Below are 21,985 nucleotides of genomic sequence, written 5' to 3'. Positions count from 1 at the left end.
CAGGCATGGTGGCTCATGCCTATAATCCTAGCACTTTCGGAGGGAGGAAGGGAGAGAGAGGGAGAGGAGAGGGAGAGAGAGAGACAGAGGGGGAGAGAGAGAGAAAGAGAGAGAGAGAGAAAGAAACAATGAATCAAGAAAACTAAAAGAGGCATGGCACGGTGGCTCACACCTGTAATCCCAGCACTTTGAGAGGCCAAGGCGGGCGGATCACTTGAGGTCAGAAGTTCGAGACAAACCTGGACAACATGGTGAAACCCCATCTCTACTAAAAACAAAAATTAGCTGGGTGTGGTGGTGCACACCCGTAGTCCCAGCTGAGGGAGGCTAAGGCAGGAGAATCACTTGAACCTGGCAGGCAGAGGTTGCAGTGAGCTGAGATCGTGCCACTGCACTCCAGCCTGGGCAACAGAGCGACACCCTATCTCAAAAAAAAAGGAAACTAAAAGAAAAAATAAGACAAATCCCCATCTATAGATGGAAATTTCAACACTGCTCTTAAGAATTCATAGAAATAGTGAAAAGAAAATCAATAGGAATACAGAAGATTCAAATACAATAATCCAACTTAATCTAATTAACATTTATAGAGCATTCCACCCCATAACTACAGAAAACATACATACTCTTTAGGAGTCAAGGTCGTGCTCTGTCACCCATGCTGGAGTGTGGTCGTGTAATCATAGCTCAATGCAGCCTCGAACTCCTGGGCTCAAGCAATCATCCTGCCTCAGACTACCGAATTGCTAGGATTACAGGCATGAACTACTATGCCCAGCAGAGAACGCATATTACTTTCAAAAGAACATGGAACACTCACCAAGACTGAACATAGAACACTCACCAAGACAGATCTTGTAATGCACCACAAGTCTACTGTGAGCTGTCAGGGCTCAAGGGAGAAAAACAGATGTAATAGTTCCTAAACTTATTTGACCATAAACCCTTTCTGCAAAAGGCATCTCCAGAGACTACTGTCTCCCAGAACACATTGAGGTCAGGAACCTCAATGAAAAAAATACTTGAGGTAATAATAAAGACAAAAAACTTCCAAATTTTCTGAAAACTATAACTCAGACATCCAAGAATCATAGTAAGCCCCAAACAGGATAAACTCAAAACTATTCAAAGGTACATGATAACAGCAGTAAAATGTAATAAGAAATCGTCAAGCAACCTGAAGAAAAGACACACTATATTCAGAGAAACAAATATTCAGAGAATATACACACTATATTCAGAAAGACACACTATATACAGAGAAACAAACCACCACGCCCAGGTAATTTTTATATTTTTAGTAGAGATGGGGTTTCACCATGTTGGCCAGGCTGGTCTCAAACTTAATGCTTAATCTGTATTCCTTACAGATGTTGAACCATTTTCAACATCTCTTCCTTTCTCTCCTCCTGTGACTAACAAAATCAGGCAATCAATACAAATTTCCTTTCCTTGAATATCAGTCAGAATTAGTCAAACTTATGAAGTATCTGAAAAAGTCCTAAAGCAGGAATAAGCTTGACATATTTGGGGAACAGCAAGGAGCCCAGAATGGCTGGAATAATGTGGTGAAAGGAAAAATGGTAGATAAAATGAGAAAGTTAAGCAGAGGTCATAGTATGTAAGACCTTGTAAGTTGTGGTAAGAAGTTGGAATGTGGTTATGTAATTGGGGGAGGGGAGATTAAGAAAAGGATATTATCGAACCTACATTTTCAAAAAGATTTCTTTGCCTCTGTGTAAAGAACAGAATGGAAACTGGGCAACCAGTAGGAAGCTCTCCCAGTAACATAAGAAATGGCTAAGACGAGAATGGCTTAGACCAGACTTACATGTATGTGTTTCACAGAAAAATGCCCAGGCAAATCTACATAAATTATGCTGAGATGTCTTCTACTTAAAGCTTTTTTTTGAGACAGAATCTCACTCTGTCACTCAAGCTGAAGTAGTGCAGTGGCATAATCACAGCTCACTGCAGCCTCAACCTCCCAGGCACAAGCGATCCTCCCACCTCAGCCTCCACAGTATATGGGACTATAGATAGGCATGTGCCAACCACACCCGGCTAATTTTTGTTATTTTTTGTAGAGACGGGGGTCTCACTATGTTGCTGGTCTTGAACTCCTGAGCTCAAGCAGTCTTCCCACCTCGGCCTCCCAAAGTGCTGGGATTACAGGCATGAGCCACCAAGCCTGGCCGGAAGTATTTTCTTTACTTGGTTCCCAGGACATCTCATTCTCCTCCTCATGAGATGCTTAATCTGTATTCCTTATAGGATCTCCCTCATCCCCCCAACCTCTTCATGCTGGAATGTTCTAAGGCTTGGTCACTGAACCTCTTTTGTCTAACTATTCTCATTCCCATGGTAATTTCATCCAGATACCTGGCTTTAAAAATCATTTATGGCTGGGCACAGTGGCTCACGCCTGTAATCCCAGCACTTTGGGAGGACAAGGTGGGCAGATCATGAGGTCAGGAGTTCGAGACCAACCTGGCCAACACAGTGAAACCCCATCTCTACCAAAAATACAAAAATTCAGCTGGGCATGGTGGTGGGCGCCTGTAATCCCAGTTACTCGGGAGGCTGAGACAGGAGAATCACTTGAACCTAGGAGGCGGACACTGCAGTGAGTAGAGATCATGCCATTGCACTCCAGCCCAGGAGACAGTGTGAGACTCCATCTCAAAAAAAAAAAAAAGAAAAAGAAAAAATCATTTATATGATGCTAATCTCCACTTTTAAATCTCTAGTCTAGACCACTCCCCTAAACTCCAGACTCATACATACACTTGACTGTACAGTGAACATCTCAAACTTAACATAACAAAATTGAGCTCCTGACCTTCCCCCGCCAAACTTGTTCCTCTTAGGTCTTCCCTATCTCAGTATAATAGCAACTCCATCACTGCTAATGCTCAGGGATAAACCTTAAGAGATAACCATGACTCCTTTCTTTCTTTCGCACTCCATACTTCAAGTATGTCAGCAAATCCTCTCAGCTCTATCTTCAAAATATATTCAACAACCAATCACTTCTCACCATCTTCACTGTTATTACTCAGTTCAAGCCACTATCATCTCACAGTCGGATTACTCCTTTCCTCCTAACTGGTCTCCCTGGTTCTGCCCTTGCCACTGCTTTCGCCACTCCCCAACCTTCAATTGCTCTCATCACAGCAGCCAAGTAAATTAAATCTACATTAGATCATGCCATCAACTGCCCAAAACCTTCCAATGACCATCTGACTCAAGTAAAAGTCCTTTCTAGACTAGGCACAGTGGCTCATACCTGTAATCCCAGCACTCTGGGAGGCTGAGACAGGAAGATTGCTTCAGTCCACAAGTTTAAGACCAGCCTGAGCAATATAGTGAGACCCGCCCCCCCATCTCTACCAAAAATACAAAAATTTGCCAGGCACGCTGGTGCCTGCCTGTAGTCCCAGCTACTCAGGAGATTGAGGTGGGAAGATCGCTTGAGCACGGGAGGTTAAGGTTTCAATGAGCTATGATTGCACCACTGCACTGCAGCCTAGGCAACAGAGCAAGACCCTGTCTCAAAAAGTCTCCAGCCACCTCTTAACTCATATGATACTAATCTGTTCCAGTTCACTTCATTTCAGCTGCAATGACCTTGCTTACTGGGTGTTCCTCAAATATTCCAGGCCTGCTCTAGCCTCAGAACCTTTGAATTTGCTGTACCCTCTGCCTAAAATCATCTATCCCCAGATAATGTACAATACAAGGCTTGTTCTTTCACCTACATCAGGCTTTTTTTTTTTTTTTTTTTTTTTTGGACAAATCCTCAATCTGTCGCCCAGGCTGGAGCGTAGTGGTGAAACATGGTTCACTGCAGCCTCCTGGACTCAGGCAATCCTCCTGCCTCAGCCTCCTGTGTAGCTGGGACCACAAGCACACATCAGCACATCACTACATCCGGCTAATTTTTTTATTTTTTGTAGACATGATGGTCTCACTTTTTTGTCCAGGCTGGTCTCCAACTCCTGGGTTCAAGCAATCCTCCCATCTCAGCCTCCCAAAGTGCTGGGATCACAGACCTGAGCCACAGCACCCAGCTCAAGTCTTTACTCAAATGTCATCTCAGTGAAGTCTTCCTTTTTACTTATTTTTTTTTTTTTGAGACAGTTTCACTCTTGTTGCCCAGACTGGAGTGCAGTGGTGCAATCTCAGCTTACTGCAAGCTCCGCCTCCTGGGTTCACTCCACTCTCTCGCCGCAGCCTCCCAAGTAGCTGGGACTACAGGAGCCCGCCACCACGCCCGGCTAATTTTTTGTATTTTTAGTAGAGACGGGGTTTCACCGTGTTAGCCAGGATGGTCTCGATCTCCTGACCTCGTGATCCACCCGCCTCGGCCTCCCAAAGTGCTGGGATTACAGGCGTGAGCCACCGTGCCCGGCCAGTTTTTTGTATTTTTAGTAAAGACAGGGTTTCATCATGTTGGCCAGGCTGGTCTCAAACTCCTGACCTCAAGTGATCCGCCCTCCTCGGTCTCCCAAAGTGCAGGGATTACAAGCGTGAGCCACCGCACCTGGCCGAAGTCTTCCCTTTCAATGCTATTTAATATTGCAGCCTCGACCCCCGAGCCTTTAAACATTCCCTAGGCACCAGCTGCGCTTTGTTACTCTCCATAGCACTTTCCTCTATCTAGCATACCACATATTTTCTTTTTTTTTTTCCATGACATAGCCCTCAAGAGGTCCTGAGAACATGTACCCAATTTTCCTTACTTTATCCATCATCTGTCCCCGCAATTAAAATGTAAACTCCAGGAATTTTTGTCTGTTTCATCCCCTGCTATACACCTAGTCCCATCAGCAGTGCCTTTCACATAGCAGAAATTGATTCGTTCAATATTGAATTGCTGAATATTAAATAAAGCCTCTTCAGAAGTGCCATAAATTTTGATTTTTTTTTTTTTTTTTTTTTTTTTTTTTTTGAGACAGGAGTCTCGCTCTCTCGCCCAGGCGGGAGTGCAGTGGCGCAATCTCGGCTCACTGCAAGCACCGCCTCCCGGGTTCATGCCATTCTCCTGCCTCAGCCTCCCACGTAGCTGGGACTACAGGAGCCCGCCATCACACCCGGCTAATTTTTTTGTATTTTTAGTAGAGATGGGGTTTCACCGTGTTAGCCAGGATGGTCTCGATCTCCTGACCTCGTGATCTGCCCGCCTCGGCCTCCCAAAGTGCTGGGATTACAGGCGTGAGCCATCGTGCCCGGCAGAAGTGCCATAAATTTTATTACATCCAATTCAAATGTTAGGACTAGCCTAATTAAAATATACCAATTATTTTGTAATTATATATGTATTATATTTATATTATACTAAGCATTCGTTTTTAGTTATATGTTTATTATTTTTTAATGTAAGATATTACTTGACAATTAAAAAGATGTTTACTGATTCCAAATAGTTCAACTTCTCACTCTGGCATAGCTATAAATGGAAAGAACAGTAGGCTTCAGCCAGAAGTCCTGGGTTCAAATCTTAGCTCTGCAGTTAACCAGTTACGACTCATGCAAGCCTCCTCCAAGTCTTAGTTTTTCTTCTTAACAGTAAGCTTTAGCCAGAAGTCCTGGGTTCAAAACCCAACTCTACTATTTACAAGTAATATGACTCAGATGACGTAGCCTCCTCCAAGTCTTCGTTTCTCATCTATAAAATGGCAAGGTGAGGGTAGAATTAAAGACTTGCCTGCATTACCAACCCTATACCTAATCATAGGATTACTGTAACAATTAAAAATATATGGCCAGGCGTGGTGGCTCACACCTGCAATCCCAGCGCCTTGGGAGGCCAAGGAGGGCGGATCACAAGGTCAGGAGATCAAGACCATCCTGACCAACATGGTGAAACCCCGTCTCTACTAAAATACAAAAAATTAGCCGGGTGTGGTGGCACATGCCTGTAGACCCAGCTACTTGGGAGGCTGAGGCAGGGGAATCGCTTGAACCAGGAGGCAGAGCTTGCAGTGAGCTGAGATCTCACCAGTGCCCTCCAGCCTGGGCAACACAGCGAGACTCTGTCTCCAAAAAATATATATATATATATATATACACACACACACACACACACGTATATACGTATATATGCGTATATATACATATACATATATACGTGTATGTATACATATACATATATACATGTACATATATACGTGTATATATACATATACATATATACATGTACATATACACATATACATATATACATACACATATATACATATACATATATACATACACATATATACATATACATATATACATACATATGTATGAGGAAATCCTTTATATAAGCCACAATATACTTATATATATAATATACATGTACGAGTTAAATAATATACACATATACATAATATACATATATGAGTTAAATATTCATACTGTAGTTTGGGGAAAATGAAGTGGGATAGAGTAAGTTCAGTGTTTCGGGTAGCATATTTTCCCATACCTTCCTGCCCCTAATACCGAACTCTAATTTTAGAGTCAGACTGGTTCTTCAACTTACTTGTTATACCTTAAACAAGTTACTCAACTTAGGTCATTGTTTCCACATCCATAAATGGAGATAATACCTACCTTGGAGGGTCCTTTTGAAGATTAGGGATTATATACATACATACGTAATATACCTATGAAATATACTTAATGAAAGTTTTTGTCATTTTCATCTTCTTTCAAATGGACAAAAACTCAAAAGCAGTTGACACAAACCATGGAGACAGTGAAGGAGATGATTTTGACTTGGAAACTGCATGTGAAAGGACAAGGAAACTGAAAACTAGAAGTAATCAGGCAATCATATCAACAGTTTGCCTGTTAAATATGTTCTTTCCTTCTTGCCTTTCTGCAAGGTAAAATAATAGGATGGGATGCAAAGAAAAATCAGCATACAGAAAACAGTATTTAGTAACATAAAATAATTCACTTCGAAACTAAATTTTATTATATAGTCTTTCCAAAGAGAAATATTTTTATTATTCAGGTTTTCAATTTCCCACACACCAAGATGTATTATTTTGACACTCTATCTTTTTTTAATCCAATCAAACTTCCAGCAAATATTTTATACTCCTAAACTTAAGGTACATGCCAAAAAAATTAAGCTGTAGTTTTCCAGCTATAGAACCCTGATATAATTTTATCAATTGTTTAGAAACATAGTAGAATTAATGAAAACTAAAACTAAAACTGCATTTAAGATATATATCATAGAAATACTTCAAGAATGTTCTTTGAAATTATCAGACTTTGGATATTTCCTCAATTCCATGACAGCCGTGATTATAAGATGTACCATCAATAATATAATCACTATTTGCCAAGGGAAAAAAAGCAAAGAAATGTTCTATTTCTTAACACAGGGACTTGTTACATAGGGTATATGAAATCTGTGCATATCCACCAAGGTATATACTTGATTTGTATACTTTTTCAATATATGCTTACTTTAACAAAAAAAATTTAATGTAATGTCCTGCTACTTCACAAACACAGCATACATATGCTCAAATCAACCAAATGAAGTATAGATCTAAATATGAAAGATAAAAAGAGAAAGCTCTTAGAAAAAAGCACAGGAGGGTAACTTCATGACATTCAGGTAGGTAGAGATTTCATAAACGGGAAACAACAAAAGCACTAACCAACTGATAAACTGCACTTCTTTAAAACTAAGAATTTGGCCAGGCATGATAGCTTATGCCTGTAATCCCAGCACTTTGGGAGGCCAAGGCAGGAGGACTGCTTGAGACCAGGAGTTTGAGACCAGCCTGGGCAACAAAGTGAGACACCATCTCTACAAAAAATTTTAACAATTAGCCAAGGATAATGGCACACATCTGTAGTTAGCTACTCAGGAAGCTGAGACAGGAGAATAGCTTGAGACCAGGAATTTGAGACCAGCCTCAACAAGAGTGAGACACCATCTCTACAAAAAATTTTAAAACTTAGCCAGGCATGACAGTACATGCCTATAATCCTACTCAGGAAGCTGAGGCAGGGGGATCACTTGAGCCCAAGAGTTAGAGGCTGCAGTGAGTTGTGATCACACCATTGCCATCCAACTTGGGCAACAGAGCAAGACCCTGTCTCAAATAAATAAATAAGTAAATAAATAAATAAAAGCTTTAATTCACTGACACACCAAGATTCTAAAAGGGCAGAAGATAGATGCAATATGTACCTAACAAAGAAATGTAGCCAGAATAAGAACTAGAAGTCAATATGAAAAAAATAAACAGCCCAGTAGAAAAAAAGGGCAAAAGATTTAACAGACACTTCACAAAAGCAGAAATCCAATGGCCAATAAACATGGGGTCCCTAACAAGAAAAAATGCTCAACTTCATTAAGCATCAGGAAAATACGAATTAAAACTACACTACAATATCACTACACACCCTTCCAGAATAACTAAAAATAAAAAGACTGACAATACCAAGTGTTAGCAAAGATGAGAAGCAACTGGAGCTCTTACACACTGCTGGTGGGAGTGTAAATTTGTAAAACCAATTTGCAAAACTTTAGCAGAATCTACTAAAACTTATCACATGGGGCCGGGCACAGTGGCTCACACCTGTAATCCCAGTACTTTGGGAGGCTGAGGGAGGGGCGCAAATCACCTGAGGTCAGGAGTTCAAGACCAACCTGGACAACATGGTGAAACCCCATCTCTACTAAAAATACAAAAATTATCCGGGTGTGGTGGTGCATACCTGTAATCCCAGCTACTCGGGATGCTGAGGCAGGAGAACTGCTTGAACCCGGGAGGCAGAGGTTGCAGTGAGGTGAGATCGCACCACTGCACTCTAGCCTGGGCAACAGAGTTAGACCCCATTTCAAAAAAAAAAAAAAAACTTACCATTTGCATAGACCATGATCTAATCACTCCACCCTAAGGCATATATCCATCAAAAATCACATATACATTGACCAAAAAAAGGTATAAAAGTGTTCACAGCAGCAAAACTAAAAAACCCACATGTCCATCAACAGAATAAACTGGAATGGTCACGCAACAGAATGAACAAAGTACAATACAACATGTATTAATCTTACAAATGTAACACTGAGCAAAAGCTCAAAGGAGCCAGGTGCAGTGGCTCACACCTATAATCCCAACACTTAAGGAGGCTGAAGGAGGAAGACTGCTTGAGCCCAGGAAGTTAAGGCTGCAGTGAGCTATGATCGAGCCACGGCACTCTAGCCTGGGCGACAGAGAGACTCTGTTACCAAAAAAAAAAAAAAAAAGAAGCTCAAAGAATACATACTATATAATTCCACTGATAAAGAATTGGAAAACAGACAAAATTTTTCTATGTTCTTAAAATACAAGGAACATGGAATGAGGAGAGGGGCATTTGGTGGGAATTCCAGTACTGATGTGTTTCTTGAGTTGAATACTCATTATGTGAATGTACTTAATTCACCTAGCTGAACTTGTTTAAAGTATGTCATACTTTAAAAATCTTACACTCCCTGGAACCCTAACTGGCACAACAGGATTGGTAATCCCTTCCTACCACCAAGATGCTTCATCTATACCATGATCAGAGACTTGAATGGCAGCAGTCCCATATCAGCCCCACCGTTCTTCAGAATGTAAACATTTGTATCCCTGTCCATATATGCTACCAATACTTGCCACTTGCTAATTATACGCCTACTATATGCCAAGCACTTTAACATTCAGTTAAATATTTATTGAGCATCTACTATGTACAAAGCCTATGCTGAGTACTTAGGGTACAAAAAAATGAGTAAGACATGGTACCTGGCTTACCTCATATACAGGTAACATCAAAAACCACATTGGGGAGGCAAAGCACCAGGGTAGGTTTCTTGGAGGTGTTAACACTTGAGTCTTCAAAAGAGGAATAGGAATTATCCCAACAAAGAATATTTCAACAGAGGGACCAGTTTGTGCAAGAGCACAGTGATAAGAAACAGCATGATGTATTTAAAGAAACAATGAACAACTATTAGATGTCACTTAAGGGGGGTAAAACCAAAACTGGGTTGGGGTAGGGGAAAGCGGTCATAGAGATAGGAAGATGGCAAGTTATGAGGGGACTTAGACCTTAACCAAGAGGCAAGATAGATCAGTGAGGAAATGATCAAAGGAATGATTTGGCCAACATACTATTCAGGCAGCAGTACAGAAGATGGATTTAAAGGGATAGGACTGGCAGAAGGAAGTCCAATTCGGAGACAGTTGTAATTATTCTAAAAGAAGATGATAAGGGCCTAAAATAATGGGATGAAAGCGGTAGCAAATCTGGAGAAAACAGACTACATTTAGATTATGTTGCTGGTCCAGAGATCAAACTTTGACAACCACTAACCTACACTGGCTAGGGTTTGGCAAATTTTTTCTATGAAGAGCCAAAGAGTAAATATTTCAGATTTTGTGTGTCAAATACAGTCTTACAGCATTTCATGTTTTTGTTTGTTTTTTAAACAACCCATTAAATATTAACAACCATTCTTAGCTACTGGACCTTACCAAAAAAAAAAAAAAAAAAAAAAGGCTGCAGCTACATTTGCAGTATGGGCCACAGTTAGTTTGCTGATACCTGCTGCACACCCATAAAGAAGTGAGAATGGGCTGGGTGTGGTGGCTCACGCCTGTAATCCCAGCACTTTGGGAGGCCGAGGCAGGCAGATCACGAGGTCAGGAGTTCAAGGCCAGCCTGGCCAATATGGTGAAACCCCATCTCTACTAAAAATACAAAAATTAGCCAGGCATGGTGGCGGGGGCCTGCAGTCTCAGCTACTCAGGAGGCTGAGGCAGAGGGATCTCTTGAACCCGGGAGGTGGAGGCTGCAGTGAGCCAAGATCATGCCATTGCACTCCACCCTGGGCAACACAGCAAGATTCCATCTCAAAAAAAAAAAAAAAAGAAGTGAGAATGAATCATCCTATGAGATTAAATTTCCTAAAATGCTATTTGCATCATATTAGTCCCCTACTAAGAAACCTCCATTGGTCCTCACTCTCAACTGAGTAAGTCCAGTCCCAATGATGCCTAGCATTCATAGGCATCTGTACTCTAGGACCAGCCTACTACTCCAGGCTCATGAACTATGCCCCTGTGTACCTTCCATTCTTATTAAATTGAACTATTTACATTTACCTGCCTCTGTATCTGTGTGGGGTTTCCCAATCCAATGTTCCTTCCTCCCTGCTCCAAACCTGTTCAAATACTCTTCCTTCAACGCATAATTCAAATCCTACCCCAAAATGATTCTACCCTCCTCAGTAGTCCTAAAAGCATATCTCAACTTACTTGATATTTATTTGCTGCCCTAAAAGTTCTTACTTACTTCAAATAAACTGAAAATTCCTTGAGGGCAAGAAATAATTTGTTACTCTCTATAAATGGATCTAGCATATAACAAGGGATAAACAAAAAGAAGATACGTGTGTGTATATATGTAATATTTATATATGTACACACACACTTTTTTCTGAAATAGCTATATAACTAAAGCAAATGTGTTTTCACCCTTATTTATGTCGGTAATTAAACACATTAATTCTACGGACACAACTTGAATGCTGAAGGAACCACAGAATGACAATCCACAAACCTCTCCATCTCCTATTACTCACACTTTTTTAGGACTAATATGCTAGAGAAATAACACAATACAAGTCCAATTTTTCCAAAGGTCAATGTTATCAATGTAGGTACACTGACAAATATTAAAGACAGGCGTTACTAAACCCAGTCGAAGTTTACTTATCTGTAGTTGTATTTATTTTTAAAATACAAAATAAGCTTTTACAATTGAATTGCTTTAAATCTACCCTCAATTACTACTCAAGTTTAAAAAGTCCCACACTGACTCCCCCAAAAATTGTCATATATCTGGCCTTAATTTTAAGGTTCTCTGTGACAATGCACATTACCAAAAATGGCATTATTGATTTCACTCAGAATTTAGGGAAATAAGAATATACTTGGAATTTTTCAGAAAATAGTCCTCTTTAGTTCACTGTTGATAAATAACAATAATCACAGAATGTTTTGAGCTGGATTAACGAATTCATCTTAGAATACCAAAGAAGTCTTTCCAAATCCAAGTGTAAGCTATGCCATATAAGATTATCCAAAGAATGTTCAAGAATCTATAGAAATTCCTCCAGAATCACTTGCCCACATTCCAATGCAAACTACAACGAAAGTTTAAAACACTGAACTTCTGGCCTGGCACAGTGGCTCACGCCGGTAATCCCAGGACTTTGGGAGGCCCAGGCGGGCGGATCACGAAGTCGGGAGTTAGAGACCAGCATGGCCAACATGGTGAAACCTGTCTCTACTAAAAATACAAAAAATTAGCTGGGCGTGGTGGCGCGCGCCTGTAATCTCAGCTACTCAGGAGGCTGAAGCAGGAGAATCGCTTGAACCCAGGAGGCGGAGGTTGCAATGAGTCAAGATCGAGCCATTGCACTCCAGCCTGGGCGACAGAGCAAGACTCCGTCTAGAGAGGAAAAAAAAAACCACTTCTCTACATGTTTCCCCGTAAGCTGAACAAGAATAATTTAACTGGCATTCTCAGGCTCTGAGGATGATTAAATGTTTATGAAGTACTTTAGGACCATGAATGGAAGCCACTTTAACCATAAAATGTCATATTTGCTTAATGCAAAACTATAGCTACCTGTTAGCTACAGCTGCAAATCCAATCCTCACAATTCTTTTGTGTCTCCTTAACACAGAAAATCTTCAGTGAGTCATGTATTTCAGTAAGGTACATGTATTTAATGAGCTAGTTTAGCAACCTCAGAGAAATGAATTTTCTTCCAAATCTTTGCTTTCTCACAGGCCAAGTCACTCTCCAAGCCAATTCTTTGCAAAAGGAAACATGATCCGATTCACCTCGAGAAGTTAGGTCTAGTTATTGACAAGCCAATACCAAATGACTGAAGACTATGAGGAATCACAGTAGAACTGTCTTTGTTAACATACCAGAAATGTGACTCCTGAAAATAATCCCAGAAAACAGGCATTCTAACAAGCACTTTATTAAAGGGAAAGTCCCTACACTTTCACATAAAGAAGTCTAAAATGCTTTTAGACAGTGGAGACAGAAAACTCAACTCGCTCAAAGCTTAAACTTAATTTGTTAGGTAGTTCCAGCACCTGCCTGGTGTAGGGCGACCAGTGACTGGGGCGACTGCTCGGGAAAAGTGCTGATGCCATATCCAGCTGCCCCTTTCGTGAATGACAGTAACAATGCAAACACTGACAAAAGAGCTGGGAGCCCCCCCACCCCCAAGCCCCTGCTTAGCAGTACTTCCACCCCAGCCCCACCATACAAAGTGACAAATCCCTGAAAGGCCCTCCTCTGACATATCTCCCCATGCAGAGACCTCGTCTGTAGTCTGGTAACGTAAAAAAGTGCTACCCTTCACTCCCTGCAAGACAGCGGAGCCCCTTAAAGGTGCGGGGAAACGCTGCCTCCTTCTCCAGCACCAGAGGCACGGGGCGAGAAGACTTCCTCTCCGGCTGTGGGCGCGGGGGCTCGGGGGCAGACCGAGAGAACTCCCTCTGGGCGAGGGCACTCCCCGGACCGCCAGCGGGGAGAGCAGGGAAGACGGGAGAGGAAAGGAAAGGGTCCCTGGCTCGGCAAGAGGGCGGAGGGTCGCTGCCCTGCGGCGTGGAGAAGCGGGGCTCGGCGCCGGGCACACCGTCCTTCCCGGGGGTGGCAGCGGCCGCACGCTTCCTGCAAGCCAGAGGCGGCGACAAGTCGGCTGGGGTCCGGGAGCACGTTCCTTCCTCGAGCCTGGTCCTGAGGGAGGGCGCAGGCTGCCGAGGCGGCAACTCTCCCTCTCGCCCAACTCCGGAGAGCGTGAGGCCGGCCGGCCCCGGGCTGCCGGCGCGGGATGCCCGCCGCCCGGGTGGGGGAGGCGGCGAGGCCGGCCTCGGCTCGCTCCCTCCCCACGCGGTCCGCGCCCGGCGGCCCGTCCGCGCCCTCGTCCCCGCCCGCCGCCGCCGCGGGGCCGGGCCGCCGACCTCGGCCGGCCGGGCGTGGGGCCAGGCGGCGACGGCGGCGGGCGGGCCGGCGGCCTGGGGCCCTACCTGAGGCTGTGTACCAGCTCCCGGCGTGACTGGCTTCTCGGCAGACCACTCGGTTGGACATCTTGGTGCCTGTGCCGCCTATGGTGCACGAGGATGAATGAGGAGGCGGCGGCGGCGGCGGCAGGAGCGGCTCCGCGAGGGGACGAGACACCGCGGGCCCAGCCCAGGAGGAGGCGGCAGCGGGGAGGGGATCAGCCCGGCCCAGGAGGAGGAGGAAGAGGAGGAGGCGACGGCCCAGGAGGAGGAGATGGCAGCCGGGGCGGTGGCGGCGGCAGCAACAATCACCACAAACTCCGGCGACCGCCGGAAGATGGGGCCCACGGCGGCCTCACCGAAGCCCGGAAAGCCCTGGCCCCGGCCCCCGGCGTCCCCGCTGCTGCCCAGCCGGGGCTGGTTCCGCCGAGCCGCCCCCACGGCCCCCTCCCCTCCCAGCTGGCCTCCCCGAGCCACCGCGAGTGACCCCACCCCCGTGACTCCGCGCCCGCCCCCGCCCCCCACCCCCCGCGGGGCTCCCCGCACCCACCCCCACCCCCGGCAGGGCCCTCCAGCCCGGCCGCCCGCCGCCGGCCCCGCCCCGCTCCTCCTCCCGGCCGCGCGGCGAGGTTAACGGCGGAAACCGGACAGGCCTGACGGCATCTGGGGTCGGGCAGCCCCGCGAGGGGGCAGCGGCGGCTGCAGCTACGCGCACACAAAAGCCCAGGGCCGGGGCCTGAACCGGGGAAGGCAGACCCGGAGAAGAGCCAACGCTTCCTTACTCGCCACTCTAACGGGTCCTGCCCACTGAGCATGCCCAGCACCGCTGCCTACCCGCCGAGGAATCTCAACGTGCACGCTCCGCTCTCCGGGGTTTAGCGGCAGCAGAGGCTGGGAGGTGGGGGCAGGGCGCGGGGAGCAGGACGCAGCCGCAAGGCAAGCCCCCTCCCCCAGCCAACTTCCTCAAATGGAGAGCACCTAGGGCTCGCGGATGCGGCTTTCCACGAGGAGTCCCGCGGGTATCCATCATATACAGGCATCTCTCATGGATTTGCACCCCCAAGGTCTCATTCCTAGGGTGGCACGCCGGGAAGTTCATCTGTAGAAGCAGGCGCGTGGTAAAGTGTGCCTGTGGTCATCCAAATGCTAGTTTTTGCTTCACAGGGTCACTCTTACCACCTAATGGTGGCTTTGACACTGTAACCATTTATCTTGTTTCATGTTGTATTTATGTAGGTATATGTCATATCTCCCTAACTAAGGTGTTTGATATAACTAGCCTCGTTATCCTCAGCTGTAAAATGGGGACACTCAAGGAGTGTACCTACGATTATAAGAGCTGTTGAATGTGAACAGCCTGACAGGGTAAGCCTACAACAAATATTATTTTCACCTTTGTCATCTTATAAATCCCAGTATTCCACATAAATGTCAGGAACAAATAATTTTTTTACAATTGTATAAGAATCACAGCAAAGGAGGCTATCTTGGACCTCTGAGGAAGTGTTATTGTTACAAAGTACACCATTGCAAAAGTAGGAATAGAGGAAGAGAAAGTTGCATACATCCAATGAAAGTTTTGGGGCAAACACTATAAAATGTTTGTAACTGCATGGGCATGGTACCTCCTGCCTATAATCCCAGCACTTTGGGGGCCTGAGGCAGTAGGACTGCTTGAGGCCAGGAGTTCTAGACCAGCCTGGGGAACATAGGAGACCCTGTTTCTATAAATTTTTTATTTTTTAATTATCCGGGCGTGGTGGCTTCGCCTGTGGTCCTAGCTACTTGGTAGGCGGAGGCGGGAGGATCACTTGAGCCCAGGAGGTCGAGGCTACAGTGAGCCATGATCACGCCACTGCATTCCAACCTGGGCAACGTACATAGCAAGACCCTGTCTCAAAAAAGAAAAGAAAAAAAAATTATATCTGAGTTTCATACTAAACAAGCCCCTGACAGATTCCAGAGTAGATGACTGGCTGTCTAGTATTCAATTTTACTTTTAAAAGTGCTATTCTGTTTCCTCTCCTCCTCCCACCTTCTCCAACTTCAGGGCCCAAGGATTTTGTGCAGTATCCCTGTCCTAAAGCCTAGTCAATTACTGGAACACTTCTGACTCTCATACCTTTTTCTAATTAGCCTAAAATCTCCACTGTATATTTGTTTACTCAAATTTTACCCTCTCCACCAACTTGCACAAAACATAATATGCAACAAAAAAAAATGGACATACCATGTAGCCAAAACTTTTTTTTTTTATTTTTTTTTTTGAGACAGAGTCTTGCTCTGTCACCCAGGCTGGAGTGCAGTGGCTCGATCTGGGCTCGCTGCAACCTCCGCCTCCCGAGTTCAAGTGATTCTCTTGCCTCAGCCTCCAGAGTAGCTGGGATCATGGGTGCCCACCACCATCCACCATGCCCAGCTAATTTTTGTATTTTTAGTAGAGACAGGGTTTCACCATGTTGGCCAGGGTGGTCTTGAACTCCTAACCTCAGGTGATCCACCGGCCTCGGCCTCCCAAAGTGCTGGGATTACAGGCATGAGCCATTGCACCCGGGCCAAAGCTACTTTAGAGGTAACAGAAAAAAGAAGGCTTGAGCTCTGATTACATGGTACTGTTCTGACAGTACCAAAACTCAGTGATCATTGATAAAATGGTAAACTTTTGTTGTAAGTTTCAAGAAAAGGAAACTGCCCTAAGTGCTTATATGATGATGGTTCTTATGGTTATTTATTGCTGATTTTGTTTCTATGGAAAAGAGGTGTGGGGTGTTGGGGGGGGGTGGAGAGGGGATTGGATACAATTAAACAAAGAAAGCTTAGTATTTCAGGCCCTTCAAATTAGAAAGTCAGATTTGAGTCCTGGCCCTGTCACTCATCAGCTGTGTGACCATGGACATCTAGTAATTTAACCTTTTCTAGCCTCAGTGTTATCTGTCAAATGCAAACAGGAGTAATAGCTAACTCATATGCTTGCTGTGAGAATTATTAAGGTATGTTAAAATGCTTCATAAGCTGTTCTTTATAAATATTTGTTCTTATTATTATCCTCTACTCCTAGCAACAATCGTAGGTCTCATTCCAAACTAGTAATCTAATTTAAAATTCAGCTTTCTCCCTATTAAAATGCTCTACTGAAATTTTCTTGCTGGTCAAACTGAATAAAGACCACAATGCAATTGAACTGAAAGGTTAGCAGATAATTATGTTATCTCTAGGATGCTCTCAATACGTGCCACAATTATTCCCCCTGTCCACCTTATTCTAGCCACCTTACTCAAGTATACCCTTGAAAGAGGTTGAAACTATTCATTTATTCACCTCCCCTAAATTAAGGAAAATTCATATAATGCAAAATACTTTGTATTTTAGGAGAAGCTTATCTGGCAATACTGTACAATTTTCATGTTATTATCAATAATTTCCATTATATCCACTAGTGATTTTGGTTTGACACTGCATAAGCATTATTCATAGTAGGGAGCAAGGAGGAAACTTTTATTAACAGACAATCCTTATAAAGCTCAGACTTCAAGAAATAAGAAGGCAGGCCGGGCGCGGTGGCTCCTGCCTGTAATCCCAGCACTTTGGGAGGCCAAGGCGGGCGGATCACGTGGCCAAGAGTTTGAGACCAGCCTGGCCAAAAGGGCAAAACCCCGTCTCCACTAAAAATACAAAAATTAGCCAGGCGTGGTGGCAGGTGCCTGTAATCCCAGCAACTCGGGAGGCTGAGGCAGGAGAATCGCTTCAACCTGGGAGGCGGAGGTTGCTGTGAGCCGAGATCATGCCATTGCACTCCAGCCTAGGTGACAAGAGCAAGACTCTGAGAAAGAAAGAAAGAGAGAAAGAGAGAGACAGAGAGGGAGGGAGGGGAGGGAGGAAGGGAAGGGAAGGAAGGCAGCATGTCCAATATTTACTGCAGCATTCAGTAGTAGCAAACAACTAGAAACAACCACAATGTCCATCAATGTGAAACTTGTTAAACTAGGATATACATACGCACCCATTAAAAAGAATGAAGTGGCTGGGCGCAGTGGCTCATGCCTGTAATCCCAGCACTTTGGAAGGCTGAGGCAGGAGGATCACTTGAGGCCAGGAGTTCGAGACCAGCCTGGACAACATAGCAAGACAAAAAAAAGCTAAAAATAAATTTTAAAACTTTGCCAGGCACAGTGGCACACACCTATGGCCTCAGCTACTTGGGAGGCTGAAGTGGGAAAGATTGCTTTAGCCCAGGAGTTGGAGACTGCAATGAGCTATGATCACACCACTGCACTCCAGGCTGGGCAACAGAGTGAGATCCCATCTTTTTTTTTTTTTTTGAGATGGAGTCTCGCTCTGTTGCCCAGGCTGGAGTGCAGTGGCGCGGTCTCGGCTCACTGCAAGCTCTGCCTCCCGGGTTCACGCCATTCTCCTGCCTCAGCCTCCCGCGTAGCTGGGACTACAGGCGCCCACCACCACGCCCGGCTAATTTTTTGTGTTTTTAGTAGAGATGGGGTTTCACCATGTTAGCCAGGATGGTTTCGATCTCCTGACCTCGTGATCCACCCGCCTCGGCCTCCCAAAATGCTGAGATTACAGGTGTGAGCCACCACGCCTGGCCAAGACCCCATCTTTAAAAAAAAAAAGAAGAATGAAATGGCACTATATACTAGTATGGAAATAGTTTCAAAAAAGTGAAAAAAGCAAATTACAGAATGTATAAAGTATGCTTCCATTTGTATAGAAATGAATAATTGTATTTTCATATACTTGCATATGCATGGAATACTTCTAGAAGGTAATCACTTCTAGAAGTAACTGGGTGGCTGAGGTGGAAGGATGGAAAAAGGATTTAACCTTTCCAATGTATATCTTTGTGTATCTTTTGTATTTTGTGCCATATACATATACTACATACCAAACAAAAAAAAAACCTCTATTTTTACATCTTTAGGCTTGATTTTGAATCTACACGGCAATATTAAACTGACCATTTTTAGATTCTACTTATCCACAACTAACAGCTTTAGAAGCACCCTAACACTGAAAGCCCTATAGATCAGAAAAATATTTTACAATAGTAACACAGCATTTTGAACAAATCAAGAGAAGAGTCTAACACAGAGAGGGTCTTTTGATTTCAACTAAAACTAGTGTTCTAACCTAGTGTCAGTCAACTTTGCCCCTGTCTACCTTAGAAACCAAACATAATAAACAGTATTTATTAAATACTGTGTATCTGAACACTAGACTAAGTACATTAGATATTTAATAATTCCTGTAAGATAAAAATTTATTCATTTCCAATGTTTTGTAATACAACTTTTTACATAGAGCTCTTTTCCATATTTATTAATATTTAGGACTCTCAGAAATGGAATAACAGAGTCAAAAGATATAAGGAGCCAGGCACACCTATAATCCCAAAATTTGGGGAGGCCAAGGCAGGAGGATCACTTCAGTTCAAGAGGTGAAGACCAGCCTGGGGCAACACAGCAAGATCTCATCTCTACTAAAAACAAATTAGCCTGACATAGTAGCACGCCCCTGTAGTACCGCGCCCTGTAGTACCAGCTACTCGGGAGGCTGAGGCAGGAGGATTGCTTGAGCCCAGGAGTTCAAAGCTGCAGTGACCTATGATTGTGCCACTGCAATCAAGGCTGACAGAGCAAGACCCTGTCTAAAAAATAAAAAAATACAAAGCTTTGTTAAAGACTGCCAAGGTTGATTTTGTTTTGAGACAGAGTCTTGCTCTGTTGCCCAGGGAGTGCACTGGCGCAATCTCGGCTCACTGCAGCCTCCACCACCTCTAGGGATCCAGATCCAGCAATTCTCCTGCCTCAGCCTCCCGGGTAGCTGGGATTACAGGCACACACCACCATGCCTGGCTAATTTTTGTATTTTTAGCAGAGATGGGGTTTTACCATATTGGCCAGGCTGGTCTCGAACTCCTGACCTCTGGTGATCTGCCTGCCTCGGCCTTGCAAGTGCTGGGATTACAAGTGTGAGCCACTGTGCCCGGCCAAAGGCTGGCAAGGTTTTTTAAAAAACAATTATTCATTACCAACTACCCCTTTTATCACTAGTGACCTATTTTCCACTATTTTATTACTTTTCTTCTTTGCTAATTTACACCCAGAGATTTTATTTTTTAATAAGTGGATTTTCTGTTATAGCCACTCACCAGTTTCATCTTTTGTGCCTCATTTTTCCAGTTTGATGATATGTCATCAGGCCTCCAATTGGTAATGCCATTTTGGAATCCAGTCCAGGAAAATACCTGGCTACAGTTTTGTATGCTCTTCCTAAAACGATTCCATCGCTTCTAACAGGAAGTTATCCATCTTAAAATCCCACTGTACCTTCTCCTAAATGACATTTAAATAAAAGTTCAATATTCTTCCTTTAGCTGCATCAGAACTAGGTAGATTGATCTCCTTCTATCCAACCCACTCTCTTCCCTTTTTTTTTCAATTCAAGGTTTCTATTTCCTCCAGGAATCTATTCCTGATTCAATCTACTGATCCTCCCAACTAACCCACCCACCAACGTAATTCATGAACTCACTCTTAAGGGATACAGTAGGTTTTACTCAATCTTTGTATTTATTTACTAAACGACGTCATCATTAAATGGTCAAAGGTTAGGAACTGTTTATATGATTTCCAGTTATATATAATATATGACACCAAAGTATAATAGTTTCTTTTTTGTTGTTGTTTTTTTGAGACACAGCGTCACTCTGTCACCCAGGCTGGAGTGCAATGGCGCAATCTCGGTTCACTGCAGCCTCCGCCTCCCGGGTTCAAGCGATTCTCCTGCCTCAGCCTCCCGAGTAGCTGGGATTACAGGTGTCGACCACCACACCCGGCTAATTTTTGTATTTTTCGTAGAGACAGGGTTTCACCATGTTGGCCAGGCTGGTCTCAAACTCCTGACATCAGGTGATCCACCCACCTCGGCTTCCCAAAGTGCTGGGATTACAGGCGTGAGCCACGGTGCCCGGCCATATAGTAGTAACTTTCTAAACTGACTTCCATTTAACCAATTTATGAGCGTTTAAGTGATGCTCTCCATTACCTCAGTAAAATACACTGAGTAATGCCCATGAATAAACTGAACTCCTAAAGCTACTGGGCTCCACTCTTTAAGAAACTCTCAGCTGGGGGTGGTGGCTTATGCCTATAATCCCAGCACTTTGGGAGGCCGAGGCGGGCAGATCATCTGAGGTTAGGAGTTTGAGACCAGCCTGGCCAACATGGTGAAACCCAGTATTTACTAAAAATACATAAATTAGCCGGGCATGGTGGCAGGCATCTATAATCCCAGCTACTTGGGAGGCTGAGGCAGAAGAAGCTTCTACCCGGGAGGCGGAGGTTGCAGTGAGCCGAGATAGTGCCATTGCACTCCAGCCTGGGCAAGAAGACCAAAACACCATCTCAAAAAAAAAAAAGAAAAAAGAAACTCTCACATTATGGCATTCTTTCTATATTTGTGTGTATGCCCAACAAGGATCAATTATGTTCTTCAACTTATTTATACCAGTTCTATTAGGTACTGCCATTACCTAATTTAATTAAACATTACATAAGCCAAAGAAATACAAATACATAAAACAAAAGGTGTGCTATGGTCTGAATGCTGTGTTCCCCCCAAATTCATATGTTGAAATCCTAACCACTAAGGCGACGGCATTATGAGTGGGGGATCTTTCAGAGGTAATTCAGTCATTTTATGAATGGATTAGTGGCCTTAAAAGAGACCTCAGAGATCTAGCTAGTCCATGTCCACAATGTGAAGGCAAAGCTAGGAGGTGCCATCTGTGAACCAGAAAGTAGGCCCTCACTAGACAACTTTAATCTTGAACTTCCCAGATTCCAGAATTGTGAGAAATAAATTGTTGTTTACAGGCCACCGAATCTATA

The 21,985-nt window shown here is 44.0% G+C and overlaps 2 protein-coding genes across 6 annotated transcripts in view; both read right to left on the bottom strand.

The window, feature by feature from the left end:
- The window catches only part of MEMO1 (mediator of cell motility 1), a 144,085-nt gene extending 128,516 nt beyond the window's left edge, over positions 1–15,569 (bottom strand). The window contains exons 1-2 of one of the 5 annotated variants that reach the window (XM_055108091.2): positions 14,632–14,907; positions 14,109–14,186 (exon numbers count right to left, since the gene is read on the bottom strand). In XM_055108091.2, the coding sequence (XP_054964066.1) occupies positions 14,109–14,186; positions 14,632–14,896 (343 nt within the window). In that variant the 5' untranslated portion in view covers positions 14,897–14,907. Of the gene's footprint in view, positions 1–14,108 lie in introns of all 5 variants that reach the window. The other 4 variants (XM_063595012.1, XM_063595013.1, XM_055108092.2 and 1 more) reach the window with 4 other exon arrangements.
- The window catches only part of DPY30 (dpy-30 histone methyltransferase complex regulatory subunit), a 28,134-nt gene continuing 21,717 nt past the window's right edge, over positions 15,569–21,985 (bottom strand). The window contains exon 6 of the mRNA XM_063595014.1: positions 15,569–15,972. The gene's annotated coding sequence lies outside the window, so the exon portion shown is untranslated. The remainder of the gene's footprint in view (positions 15,973–21,985) is intronic.

The sequence above is a fragment of the Pan paniscus genome, chromosome 12 (assembly GCF_029289425.2).
Source record: "Pan paniscus chromosome 12, NHGRI_mPanPan1-v2.0_pri, whole genome shotgun sequence".
Lineage (NCBI taxonomy): Eukaryota > Metazoa > Chordata > Mammalia > Primates > Hominidae > Pan > Pan paniscus.
This window is presented reverse-complemented; position numbering and strand designations above follow the sequence as displayed.